The sequence below is a fragment of the Globicephala melas genome, chromosome 14, assembly GCF_963455315.2.
Source record: "Globicephala melas chromosome 14, mGloMel1.2, whole genome shotgun sequence".
In the NCBI taxonomy this organism is placed as follows: domain Eukaryota; kingdom Metazoa; phylum Chordata; class Mammalia; order Artiodactyla; family Delphinidae; genus Globicephala; species Globicephala melas.
Window position 1 is genome coordinate 68,141,028 of NC_083327.1, and position 14,335 is coordinate 68,155,362.

General features: G+C 40.0%; 2 protein-coding genes across 2 annotated transcripts in view; both read right to left on the reverse strand.

Moving 5' to 3' along the window:
- Window positions 1–14,335, reverse strand: part of PLAGL1 (PLAG1 like zinc finger 1) — a 164,638-nt gene that overhangs the window by 120,180 nt on the left and 30,123 nt on the right. The window lies entirely within an intron of this gene.
- Window positions 10,489–11,248, reverse strand: SF3B5 (splicing factor 3b subunit 5). Its single transcript, XM_030853276.3, has 2 exons — window positions 10,835–11,248; window positions 10,489–10,723 (listed from the first exon to the last, which is right to left on the reverse strand). Exon 1 carries the CDS (start codon window positions 11,113–11,115, stop codon window positions 10,855–10,857), a length of 261 nt encoding a protein of 86 aa, XP_030709136.1. The 5' UTR covers window positions 11,116–11,248; the 3' UTR covers window positions 10,489–10,723; window positions 10,835–10,854.

Here is a 14,335-nt window from a genome sequence, read left to right on the forward strand (position 1 = left end):
GAATGCCAAATCAGCTGACAACCTTACGAGTATAAATATATTTTCACAATTCAGACCCTAATAATTACAGGTCCATTTAAATTAACTGGAAAACAAGGTGCATATTTAGTCCTGTGCTGCCATATTATACTCATCATCCCCAAAGTGGGTCCTTACTGAGATGTATGTATCCCAGATTTTATTTTCCATAAATTGATAATTATTTTCTACCACCTATGGGAGATGTCTGTGTTCAGCAAAATATCCTTTCCCCAAGAAATTAAGAAAAAGAATTCTCATGTGATCCTATAAAAATGGATATTGTGAAATTGCTTATTAAATCAAAAATATATTTTGAGATTTAGTTAGCTTAAGGTTTTCATTTATGTGCAGTTGTCAAGTTGTTTGGGTATTTGATATTTTTCACATTGCTTATTCATATGCCAAGTGATAGGCAATCTATGTTCAGTATTTTCTTTTCTTTCTTTTTTTTAAAAATCTCATTTATTTTTTGGCTGCGTGGGTCTTAGTCACTGCATGCAGGCTTTCTCTAGTTGCAGTGAGCAGGGGCTACTCTTCGTTGCAGTGTGCAGGCTTCTCATTGCAGTGGCTTCCCTTGTTGCGGAGCATGGGCTCTAGGTGCGCAGACTTCCGTAGTTGTGGCACGTGGGCTTCAGTAGTTGTGGCTCGCGGGCTCTACAGCGCAGGCTCAGTAGTTGTGGCGCACGGGCTTAGTTGCTCCGTGGCAATGTGGGATCTTCCCGCATCAGGGCTTGAACCTGTGCCCCCTGCATTGGCAGGCAGATTCTTAACCACTGCGCCACCAGGGAAGCCCCTATGTTCAGCATTTTCAATACCCATCTCAACTTTACCCAATTCCCATTGCTTCTTATGTATTTGTTTATTCATTTGTTCATTCACTTATTCACAATTCAACAAATGAAGTTAATGAGTGTCCACTATTCTAGAATCAGGAGATGCATTTGTGTACTGTTTTCCCCATTAACTATTTCCTTATTTTTATCATCTTTGTATCTCTTCAGTGCCTAGGACTGTGCTTTACATGGTCTGATAACAGAATCTACTAGTGTTGTTGGTCAATAAATATTTTTAAAGCATCTGTGGTGTGTTGAATGCTAAGCTACATGATGAATAGTATCAGCTAAAATCATTGTCGTTGCTTAATAATTCTTTACCATCTAATGCTAGAGTTAACCTAGCAGAAAGACAAGATAAGAAATGTTTAAGCCCTAAATTTCATGGGAAAATGTCCAGTGTGCCCTTTTAAACTCATTTTCTGAAAAATTTCTTCCAAGGCTTCTACTTGTTTTGCAAGTAAGTAAGGATAAAGGAAGGACTCTTGGAAAAGAGGTTGGGATGATTAAAATGCTGCCTAGGGGGTTAAATAACAAATGGAAACAGTGGGAGGGAAAGGGGGCAAGTGGAGGGAAGGAAGAGTGAGAAGCTGAGGTGGGTCCAGATGAAAACTACAGAGCAGAAGGAACTGCCTTGGAGAGACCGAAGTGTTCACGAGTTTGTCACCTCTGATTCTAATCAATTGATTACTCGTCTTCTTCCCCACAGACTGTAGATCCACAAAGCCCGTGACCCTGTTTGCCTTGGTGCAGGTTCAATAAACATTCATTAAATGAACGGCCAAGAGTAAAGGTTCTGAAAGTAAGAACCCTACATTTATACAATGCTTTACTCCTTTCAAAACACGATACGCATCTGTATCCTGATAGAACACCTTGCCCACACCTAAGGAGACATGTACGAGGCTGTTCAGTACATCGCTGTTTGAAACAGTGAAATGTTGGGAGCAATCTCTGTGCCCTTAATTAGGGAATGGATATATAAATTGTGGTATAGTCTCACGGTGTAGCATTAAAAGAAAGAAACTACATGTCCATATCTCTCAAACAGGATAGATCTTAAAAATATAATGTGTGTGATCATTTCGTAATGTATAAAAATATGGAATCACTATGTTGAACACCTGAAATTAATATAATATTGTATGTCAATTATAATTCAATAATATATATATAATATGTGAAAAAGCATAGAATTACATGTACAATATACTATATATAATATATATATAAACACAGCTTTATTGAGACAATTCACACACCATACAATTCATTTAAAGTATACTATTTAATGGTTTTGATATATTATCTTATTAATTTTAAAGAATTGTGGTAAAATACATGTAACATAAAATTTACCATTTTAATAATTTTTAAGTGTAAAATTCAATGGCATTAATTATTTTTAATTTAACTTATTATTTTATATTGGGGTATAGTTGATTTACAATGTTGTGTTAGTTTCAGGTGTAGGGCAAAGTGATTCAGTTAAACACATACATATATATATCCATTCCTTTTCAGATTCATTTCCCATATAGGTTATTACAAAATTCAATGCCATTAATTATTTTCAAAATGTGCACCCATCACCACTATCTTTTCCAAAACTTTTTTGCTCCCTAAACAAAAATTCTATAACTATTAAGTAATAATTACCCCTGTGCCTCCCCACAACCCCTAATAATCACTAAGCAACTTCCAGTCTCTGTGACTTTACCTATTCTATGTACCTCATATAAATAGAATCATACAATATCTGTCTTTTTGTGTCTTGCTTATTTCATGTAATATAATGTCTTCCAGATTCATCTATGAATCTTGTATCAGAACTTCAATACTTTTTATGGCTGAATGATATTCTATTATATGTATATACCATATTTTGTTTATTCATTCATCTGTTGATGGGCACTTGGCTTGTTTCCACTTTTGGCTATAATGCTGCACTGAACATTGGCATGCAAATAACTGTTCGAGTCCTTGCTTTCAATTTCTTTGGGTATGTATCTAGGAATGGAGTTGCTGAATTGTATGGTAATTATATGTTTAGCTTTTTTAAGGAACTGACAAATAGTTTCATTTGTGTATTTTTTAAAACACAAAATACTTCTATACCAGATAGATAGATAGAGACATATGTTTGGTCTAATGGATATACTGAAAATATACTCATAGAGATCATTTTGGTGGTAGGGATTGATATGAGGAGAGAGAAAAAACTAGGCTAGGAGTGGTCAAAGAAAACATTAGTTTTATCTGTAGTGCTTCCTTTCATTTTTTAGAAGGGCCACATTTACATACATTATTTGCAAAATTATTTTAAAAATAGGAAAGAGAGAAGTAAATTTGACAGAACATCAACAGTTGTCAATTTGAGGAAGAAGGTATATCCATGTTATACTGTTCTTTATACCTTTCTTATTAATTAGGAAAAGACAAATTTTTCTAAAAAGTACAATATCACTGGATCCATATCAAAATTGGTGAAGGAGATAGGACCATGATATTATCCTCATTATAAAGGGTAGAATTCTGAAATAGACAGTGGTAGACCAGAACCAGGACTAGTGCTCTGGTCTGCTTAGTAGAGGGCTTGGATTGGAAAGGGAGGCTGAGAAGGTGAACACACTTCAATGCTGTGTGCCACAACCCCTAAAATTGCCTACTTCATTTGTTCCCCATTTTTAATGGTAAGAAGACATTTCTGTTTTGAAGTCTACTGCTTTCGTGAGGCAACATGGAGGAAGAAAGGATAAGGTTCACTAAAGCAGGAGGATAGAGTGATGAGAGGCAAGGCTGGGGGACAAGATAACAACTGAGAACAGTGGATAGGAAATGAGGGAAGTGGAGGAAAGGGAGGATCTGGAGGTAAATGGCCATTTGTAGCAGGCCATTTGCACCCAGTGAAAGATGAGATGGATTCTTCCATGTCTTGATTTCCTCCTAGCACCTCTTACCCCTTCCCACTATTAATCACTATTAATTAATCACTATTTCCGTGCTAAGTGATTGAGTGGGCAGGTATGTGTGATGTGTGTATTGCAGGTAAGGAAAATGAAGGACATGGGGAGCCTGGAAGGAATGTGGGATGTGAGATAAAAAGCCAGTTAAATTAAGAACAAATTGTCAGACTTCCCTGGTGGTGCAGTGATTAAGAATCTGCCTGCCAATGCAGGCGACATGGGTTCGAGTCCTGGTCCAGGAAGATCCCACATGCCACAGAGCAGCTAAGCCTATGCGCCACAACTACTGAGCCTGCGCTCTAGAGCCCGCGAGCCACAACTACTGAGCCTGCGTGCCACAACTACTGAAGCCTGCGCACCTAGAGCCTGTGCTCCACAACAAGAGAAGCCACTGCAATAAGAAGCCCGCGCACACTGCAACAAAGAGTAGTCCCTGCTCGCCGCAACTAGACAAAGCCTATGCACAGCAAAGACCCAATGCAGCCAAAAATAAATTTAAAAAATAATAAAATAAATAAATTAAAAAAATAAGAACAAATTGTCATCACTCTGAAGTAGACCAACTGTTGGCTGTTAGATCATTCACTGCCGATGCTTTGTTCAGTATACATCTTCCAGACACTAATAAAATGAGTAAACAAAAATGTCCAAATTCCTCAATAACATTGCTTTTTTCACATCCTTGCCATGGAAAAGAATGGACCCTAGATAGCTTCATAACTAATTTGTGCAATATAATTAAGTCTTTTTTGTTTCTAATGTCTTTAAGTTACTAGTTTTGGAGACATGAAAAGCATCAGAGCTGAGAACAAAGAACTCTTCACTCACAAATGTACTTATTTTCAGCTGAAGGAATTAGAATAATCTAAGAAGGAAAGGAAAGTTATCTGTGGTTATGAGTTCCACCCACACACTGCCAGCAAATTCATTTTTCTCAAGCCCAGGGTTGAATACATCATTTCTCTATTCAAATTTCTTTCATTGACAAAAGCAGTATCCCTCCCAAAAATTGCTCAAAATTATCTTGGTATTTCTTAAGAAAAGGAACTCCAAGTTCAAATTTTAGGAAATGATAAACAAAATTTCTAACTGCAGAACTTTAAAAAATTAATCTGAAGCATGAACCTCCATCGTGTGGAACAATTCTGAAACTTATTTAACCAAAATACTCCCTTCTCCTTATCCACCCGCCCTCCCCCAAGAAAAAAAAACCATCTATAACTTTTCATGCAATTAGAATTCTGTGAGACATAGTTTGAAAACCTTGACCTACCCTATGAAAATCAGACCTGGGTGTAAGTCCCTGATCAACTGCTTACTAACTGAGTGATATTATGCAAACAACTTAATTTTTCCTATTTCTGTTTGCTTATTGTAGAATGGGATAATAACCTTTCCAGCGTTGTTGTGAAGATTAATTGAGATAACATTGTTATCCTAGGATTTAGACCTTAACTTGCTTTTCCAGCCTTCTGAAGAGAGCGGGAACCAAAGAGTGAAGGGCCCTATAAGCCGTAAGTTATTGGAAGTAATGGAAGGGTTTTAAATAGGAATAAGCAGTTTGAATTCTCCTGGCCTTGCTAGGGCAGCTTGGTCATATCTCCAGAGGCTCCTCATGCCTTGCCCTTATTTTGGCAAATATAAATCCTACTTATCGGGACTTCCCTGGTGGTGCAGTTGTTGGGAGTCCACCTGCCAATGCAGGGGACATGAGTTCGAGCCCTGGTCCAGGAGGATCCCACATGCCACAGAGCAACTGAGCCCCGTGAGCCACAACTACTGAACCCGTGTGCCCCAACTACTGAAGTCCGTGCTCCAAAACAGGAGAAGCCACTGCAATGAGAAGCCCGCACACTGCAACGAAGAGTAGCCCCCGCTCGCCACAACTAGAGAAAGCCTGCATGCAGCAACAAAGACTGAAAGCAGCCAAAAATAAAATGAATAAATTTATAAAAAAATAAAATAAATCTTACTTATCACTCAAGGTCCTGCTTAAAAATTAAAAGCCTCTTTCTCAACAATGTCTTCATCCACTCACTCCCGCACAGGCAGTTCAAAAATTCTTCTTGTAAACTCTACCACCTTTTTTCTATATCTTTCTTTAGCACTCACCTCTTGCCATTACAGATCAGAGTTATTTATGTGGTGCTGTATTCATTTCCCTAACTAGTATCCTTTTAAGGGTAGGGTCCTTACCTTGTCCCATCCTTGTAAGTATAATACCGTGATCTGTAGTATTCACTACATATTTGTCAAAGATAAACATGTTTATCACTTTATAGTTCATAAAGTGGCTTTCTAATGACATCACTGAAAATAAATATAAAAAGAATTGATTTTCTCCCATTAGCAGAAATCTACAAGTTTAGAGCTCTTTCCAAAAGCAATTTCTACCAGAGTATCATCTGCTGCCCTCCTGTGTTTGATACAAATATTATTCTATACCAGTACAGAAAAAGAGTAACAGGTTCAAGTAAATTTATGAACTGCATTTTGTTTACTTTCAAATTTTCCAATGGAGTTTTTCCACATAAATTATTATACCCATTAAAATTATCTTTATGCAATATATTTCAAATTACATTTTTTTACTTAGAGTTATATAAGAACTTGCACACTGGTCTGATATTCCTTCATTAGAACCTACTAAACTTTTAATATTTCCATTTTTCATCTGAGACAGTAACTTATTTCAAATTATTCTAATATGATTTTCATATACTAGACCTGCTTGGGCAACAGTATATTTAAGACTTTGTACTTTGCAACTAGAAAGACTTGGTTTAAATCCTGGCTTAGCCACATAGTAATTGTGTGACCTTGGGCAAATAGCTTTTCTGAAGCTGTTTCATCTGTAAAACAAAGATAATACCTCCCAGAGATCACATAAGATAGAACACTTAGTACACCATAAAAGCTATCAATATGTTAGCTATTATTACTATCTAAGAAGCATGTTTTCAAATACTCTTTTCTTTGGTCTGACCTACTCTGGTGAACTTGAAGACTGCCTAAAACATAAATTAGAGTATTGTCTAGATTAAGCCCTATCTTTCCACATTCAACACTCAACATTTATTGAACACTTGTGATGTGCCGGCACAATTCTACACACTTGAGCTATATCAGGTAATAAAACAGACCAAAATCCTTGTCCCTATGAATCCTAACAATATAAACCAAGCCAGTTCATGGTGGTCTTTAGGTTACTAACTTTCTTCTAAATTCTTGCAGTTCTTTATTTTCCACATTACTCATTTGATTCTTATTTATTTTTGGCTGCATTGGGTCTTCGTTGCTGTGCACAGGCTCTCTCTAGTTGCAGCGAGCAGGGGCTACTCCTCGTGGTGCGCGGGCTTCTCGTTGCAGCGGCTTCTCTTGTTGCAGAGCGCGGGCTCTAGGCACGTAGGCTTCAGTAGTTGCAGCTCGTGGGTTCAGTAGTGTGGCTCGTGGATTCTGGAATGCAGGCTCAGTAGTTGCGGCCCACGGGCTTAGCTGCTCCATGGCATGTGGGATCTTCCTGGACCAGGGATCGAACCCGTGTCCCCTGCATTGGCAGGCGGATTCTTAACCACTGTGCCACCAGGGAAGTCCTCATTTGATTCTTTATATAAGCTACCCCATACTAAATATCCAGTGCCTTCTTCTCTACTTCCAATTCAGGTTGTCATCTCTCTTGGTCTACTGCTACAGACTCCAATGAGGGACAAGGGCTCACTCTCATGCCAATTTTGTAAGGATGGGGATTTACAGTTTGACTCTCTCCTACTCTTTATGGGGGGAAAAGCATTTATACTGATACTTTTATTTAATTGCTGACAATTACAATCTGTTCTCTATTACATTACCTATATCTGTTCTCAACACAGCAGCCAGAAAGATCCTCTGAAACAGCAGTTCAGTTGTTTTCCTTGAAGTGATGGCCCATCTCATTCATTTATGGAGAAAATATCTGCTAAATACTCAAGTGTAAATAACTATAGTTTAATCTGTCAGTCTCTCAGTTTTATTTTCAAGTGAAAATGGTAGGAAAGGAACTTCAGAGATCTGTGAAGTCAACACTATTTTCTTAATAATACTAAGATTTTATTCGCCATTTTCACTGTGTTAATATTTGTACAGATGGTACAAAAGCAACAGTGAGTAAAACTACCAGCACTTAGCATCCATCAAGATAGTGGCACCGAACTACTGGAAGTCATTGTATTCTCCACTGCCATGTACTCTCAATAAAAACAAAATAAAAAAATCAACTCAGTTTCACTTCAGAATGTCCTTGATGAAGCAATAAAACGTACTGATTTTATGAACTCTTAGCCCATGAGGACACATCTTTTTAAATATTTCTCATGACAAAACTGGTAGTATGCATAAAGCATTTCTGCTGCCACCAAAGCACAACAGTTTTCTCAAGAAAAAGCACTTGCTATTGAGTTACAAACTCAACTGGCTTTTTTTCCTTTAGGAACATCAGTTTTACTTGAAAGATTGACGAACTGCAGTTACTCTGGGTATTTGACAGATATTTTCTTGAAAATGAACCAAATGGGCCTGTCACTTCAAGGAAAACGGCAGACAGTATTTGCTATCAGTGACCAAATTTAAGCTATCAAGCAAAAACTCCAAATTGTGGAAAACTTATACCACCGCTGTTAGTTTTTCAGCTTTCAAATACTATAAGACTTTCCTGATGAGATCAGTGGTGATACTAATAATATGTACGAAGTACATACTGTGATATGTTGACACAATGACATGTGTCAACACTTAGAGGGCCTGTGTAACTCAGTGAGCCAACACTTTCCAAATGAGCAATGCAAGATATTTCAAAATCACGTATGGGTAAAAGATCCACAAAGTTCAAGATAGATTAATGAATTTTAATGTAATAGAGAATGAAAAGTTGATTGACCGGACCCCATGTTGTAACTAATTTCTAAGAAATTACCACTTGTTGGGTTTTGCTAGAGTGTCAAAGAATATCCACAATTATTTGAAAAGGCTATTAAAATATTTCTCCCTGGGGCTTCCCTGGTGGCGCAGTGGTTAAGAATCCGCCTGCCAGTGTAGGGGATCCGGGCTTGAGCCCTGATCCGGGAAGATCCCACATCCCTCGAAGATATTACTGAGACTGCCACAACTACTGAGCCCACGTGCCACAACTACTGAAGCCCACACACCAGAGCCCATGCTCCACGACAAGAGAAGCCACTGCAATGAGAAGCCTGCACGCCACAATGAAGAGTAACCTCCGCTCTCTGCAACTAGAGAAAAGCCCACATGCAGCAACAAAGACCCAACGCAGCCAAAAATAAATAAATAAATTAAAAAAAGATTTCTCCCTTACTATATATTTACGTGAAGTGGCTTTTTTAAAATACTTCAACCAAAACTTCATATCCCAATAGTTTGAATGCAGAAGCAGATACAAGAATCCAGCTGTCTTATCCTAAGCCAGACATTGAAGACATCTGCAAAATTGTTTAAAAAAAAAAAAAGCACCATTTTTCTCACGAAATTATTTGTTTTGGAAAATAGTTATTTTTCATAAAAAATGTTTTTGTTAACATGTAATGGTTTTATTATTATTTAAAAATGAATTACAGGTATTTAAAATTTTTCTCAGTTTTGATTTCTAATTTGGTGACCAGCAACAGCTATAACCTTCTAAAACAAAAGCTCTGTGGGGTCTTCGAGAATTTTTAAGAATGTAATGGTGTTCCAAGGCCAAAATGTTTGAGACCCACTTATCTGAAATATGTCAGATCGTATCATTTAATAATCTTCCAATGGCTCCCGACCTTTTCAGGGTAAAAGCCACAAGTCTACACTGGACTACCGGGCTCTACTCTTATCTGTTTCCTCTCCATAATCTATCCCTGTACTCTTTCCCTTGCTCACTCCCTTCAGCCATACTTGTTTCTCTGCTGTTCCTCCAACAAGTCAGACACAATCCTGTGTTAGGAACGTTGCACTGAAGTTCCCTCTGCCTGGAAAGTAATATCCCTAGTTTTTGCATGGCTATTTCCCTCACTTCCTTAAAGTTTCTGCTCAAATGTCACCTTCTCAATAGTCTAACATGAGCGTCCTGTTTAAAACTGCAACCCTACTGCTACTCCCATTCTCCACAGCACCTTCTAACATTTGCTTACTTATGTCTACAGTTCGTGGGGCCTCCTGCTCCCCCAACTAGTGTAATACAAGCCCCTAAAGCTTGGGAAATGCCTGCCACATAGCGCTCAACAGATATTTGTTGAATGGTGAATTAATGAAAGAACTCGTTTTGACAGCTTGTCAATTCTCGAGACACGTCCACAAAGTCCCAAAAGAAAGAGAGGATGCAATTTACAGAGAGAGGGCAATGCCAGCAAAGATATTTTTGAATGAAAGAAAAAGAAGGGATACAATGATCACAAACCTCAATACTGAAAGCGTTATGGGCCTGAAAAAAGCTCTTGGGAAAAGTCGGGGTTGGGGAACATTCTAAAGGTTGTGCAGGACGCATTTAAGTGTCCGGCAATGAACGTTGGTCCTGCACTACCGCCCAACCCCTCCGTAACCCTCCCCTTATTTATCCCCCCACCATCCTCCCGCCTCCCCTGAAACCACAGTTCCAGAGCCGCCCCTGGACCCCTCCACCAAAACACAAGTAGTCCACACCAAGAGACTGAAACATTTCCAAATTTTATGGAAAAAACAACAACGACAATCAACTAGCCGAAAACAAGCCTCTAAATCCCGTCTCACTCCAGTGCCGTCTTCTCTAACGTTTGCTGGCTTTAGACTCTCTCCACCGTCCGGTAACAGTTTTCAGGGGTCCTGACGGTCTCCCAACGCTGTGTTCCACAAGAAAACAGGGTCCACAGGAAGGCAGGTCAGGCGGGACGCCCCCAGTAAGCACCTCTGCACAAGTAAAACACGAGAAGCAGAGGCATGGAAAATCAGTCCCCTTAGGGAAGGAACACGCGGGAACGACGGCAAACCGGCGGAACTCAGGGAGAGGTGCTCACGTACAGCGGTGACACGGCGGGGTCTCAGTTCTCCTCCGGCTTGTCGGCTGGCGGGCCGCAAGGCTGCAGCATCTTCTCCATCAAGTTGAAGCGGACTCGCGCTTTGCTCTCATTCTCGGCAATGGCGAAGTAGTTGAGAAGGTCGAAGTGGCCCATGTAGGAGCAGTAGGAGTCGCGGTGCTGGTTCACCAGCCACTCCCACTTGGTGGTGTCGGCGTGGCCGGTGCCGATGTACTTGGACTGCAGATGCTCTAGCTGGCTGTGGATGGTGTAGCGGTCCGTCATCTCGCCGCTCTTCCCTTTGCTCCCAGGTCAGAGGCCGCAGACGACAAGAAACTGCTCTGGGGCTTCAAACCGGAGAGGGGCCACCCGGCGTAACCTCCGGAGCCGCGCTGTCGCAGACGGATGGCGTCACATCTACGAAGTAGTGCAAACTCCCGGTCCCAGGACTCAGAGGCGGAAGCGGAAGTGTATTCTGTCACCGAATTGGGGTTGCCCAGGCGACGCTACCACTGGGCCGCCCCTATAGAGAGCCCCGCCCCCTTCGCAGAGCGTTGCATCCTGGTCTAGTTAGTGGCCCTTTTCTAACAGGAGCTTTGCATGCTGGGACTTGTGGTCTCCGAGAGGTGGTGAGCGCAGGCTTCTTGGGACGCCTGAGGGATGTTTAAAAGACGGTGGGCGGCCTAAGGGAGCACGGTGTCTGGGAGGTGTGAAGCATCCTCCGGCGGTTTGGGGCTGAGTGGAAATGAGAAACTCTAATAGGACAGGGCTATAAGCACCTGGGCAAATGAACTCTTGCTGTAATTCCGCTTTCGAAGCTAACGAGGCACAGTAGCCCCTTCACAGCCAGGGGTGGACCACGCTGAAGTCAGGAGACGCGAGTTCTGGTGCCAACCAAGTATCTTACAAGTTGTGTGGAAAGTTATTTCAACGCTTGCAGGGCCGCCGTTTCCTGCCTGGTGACAAAAGTACACCAGTTCCGACACGTTCCGGCGCCCACGTCAAGCCCCTCCTTCCTCTTAAGCTTCTAATTTTGATATCCTCCCTCCAACTTCTCACCCCACCCTACACGCCCTCAGCCTATACTTCCTTCTCATCTTTCCGGGCGGCTCGCCTCTCCATTTCTCCGTAGGAACTGTTCCCACCGCTTGGAATGCTTTTGTTCCCCTGGCAAACATTTCTCCCTTTAAGTCAGCTCGAAAGTATCTCCTTGAAATTGCCTTTGGCTACTCCAGACAGATGTAAATTCTTCCTCTTTTTATCCTGTACGTCTCTTTGTTATTATCACTTTATAACCAATATTTGGTTTAAGAACTTCCTCACGCGAATACAAACTACTTGAAAAATTGTTTACTTTCTTCGATGATGTCTTGTATCATAAGCTTCTTTTATGATATCCTCATAGCCTGGCAGAGATTGTTTCTCAAAAAACGTTTGATGAATGGATAAACAACTGCATGACAGCCAAATAGAACTCTTTACTAGGTGAAAGATAACTTTAAAATATTTTTATTCTGGTACAAAGTTGCAGTTATGTTGGACCAGTAAGTCTAGAGATCTAATGTACAGCATGATGATTTAAATACATTCAACTTTATTTTTTTGTTTGCTTTTTGTTTTTGCGGTACACGGGCCTCTCACTGCTGTGGCCTCTCTTGTGGAACACAGGCTCCCGACGCGCAGGCTCAGTGGCCATAGATCACGGGCCCAGACGCCCCGCGGCATGTGGGATCTTCCCAGATCGGGGCACGAACCCGTGTCCCCTGCATCGGCAGGCGGACCTTCAACCACTGCGCCACCAGGGAAGCCCTCAACTTTATTTTTTTTTAAATTTTTTTAAATTACAAAAATATTCCTTATGGGATCAGATAAATACTAGTATCAAAAATGAAAAAAAAAATTGCCCCTTCAGTTTAAACTCTGTTATAACAAATGTATCGTTCCTAAAACGTAGAGACTATTATAAGGCATGCCTGTGGATTTACCATCCAGATATACCAAACCTTGCCATTTTGCCATTTTTGTTCCCAACTTTGTTATTTTGTTTTGGTTTTGTTTTTTTCTTTTTTTTGGTTTTGTTTTTTAAAGAAATAAAACTGTACAAATGAACTTGAAAATTTCTTTGTATTCCCCTCCCTAATTTATTCACGTCAGGATCCTGTCTTGAATCTAGAATTAATTATCCTGATCCTGTGTTTTTGATTGTTGAAAGTTTGTATATCCATAAACAATAGATGTTTTTGTTATGCATGTTTAAAAGCATCATATAAACGACACTATGTATGTATTGTTATTAAAGTTGTTTTTTTCCTCGTCAGTATCCCTGTTGATATATGTAGCCTTAGCTATGTGTTTTATCTAGCTTTTTAAAAAATGTTTATTGGCCTGTTATATTCCTGCTTCTGTGAATTGCATATTCATATCCTTTGCTCATTTTCTTATTGGGATGTTTGTCTTACTAATTTTTAAGGAGATCTTTAAATAATCAGGATACTTTGCTTGCCAGTTATTTGCAATGAAAATATTTTTTTTCCAGTCTGGGGCTCATCTTTACCCTTTCTTTATGGAAAGAGAGGGTATCTCTTGTTACACTGAAGTTAAGTTTAAAGTAGTCAGATGTATCAGCCTTCCTTTATGGTTTGTGCTTTTTGCACTGGGTTTAAAAAAATGAAAATAAACAAAACTCTCTTCTACTCTGGGACCATAAAAAATAGTTTCCTTCATTTTCTTTAAAAAGTTTTAGAATTTTGCTTTTTCACGTTTAGAGACTTAATCCACCTGGAATTTTTTGTTTTGTTTTGCTTTACGGATCTATATATGGCTAACTAGTTCCCAGTGATAACCAATCACTCATTATACATTCTTTCCCTACTCATCTTTAATGCTTCTGTTGTACATGTGTAGGTCTGTTTCTGGGCATTCTATTCTATTAGGCTCTTTGTCTGTACCCATACCAGTAACACAAGATCTTAATTATTGTAGCCTTACAGTAAGTCTTGATATCGGACAGGGTAAAATCCTGTACCTTCTTTCATAAATGTCTTAACTATTCTTTGTTTTTTTTTCCTTTTGCGGTACGCGGGCCTCTCACTGTTGTGGCCTCTCCCGCTGCGGAGCACAGGGTCCGGACGCGCAGGCCCAGCGGCCATGGCTCACGGGGCGGCACGTGGGATCCTCCCGGACCGGGGCACGAACCCGTGTCCCCTGCATCGGCAGGCGGACTCTCAACCACTGCGCCACCAGGGAAGCCCTGTCTTAACTATTCTTGATCCTTTGCTCTTCCACATGAATTTAGAATTGTCAGTAAAATCCTCATGGAAATTGTGATTGAGTAATCAAATAAAGTCCTGAAAATTAATATTATTTCTATATCATTAAGAATGATTCTAAGGATATGAGAGGAAAAACCTCAAATTCAAAGACCTTTGGAGCTAGATGGGAAATACATTTACATGTATTAATTAAGGCCAAGGTATATTAGTTACCTAGGGCTGCCAAAACAAAG

Coding starts and splice junctions, on each gene's coding strand:
- SF3B5 (XM_030853276.3), bottom strand. CDS start 11,115: ATGACGGACCGCTACACCATCCACAGCCAGCTAGAGCATCTGCAGTCC.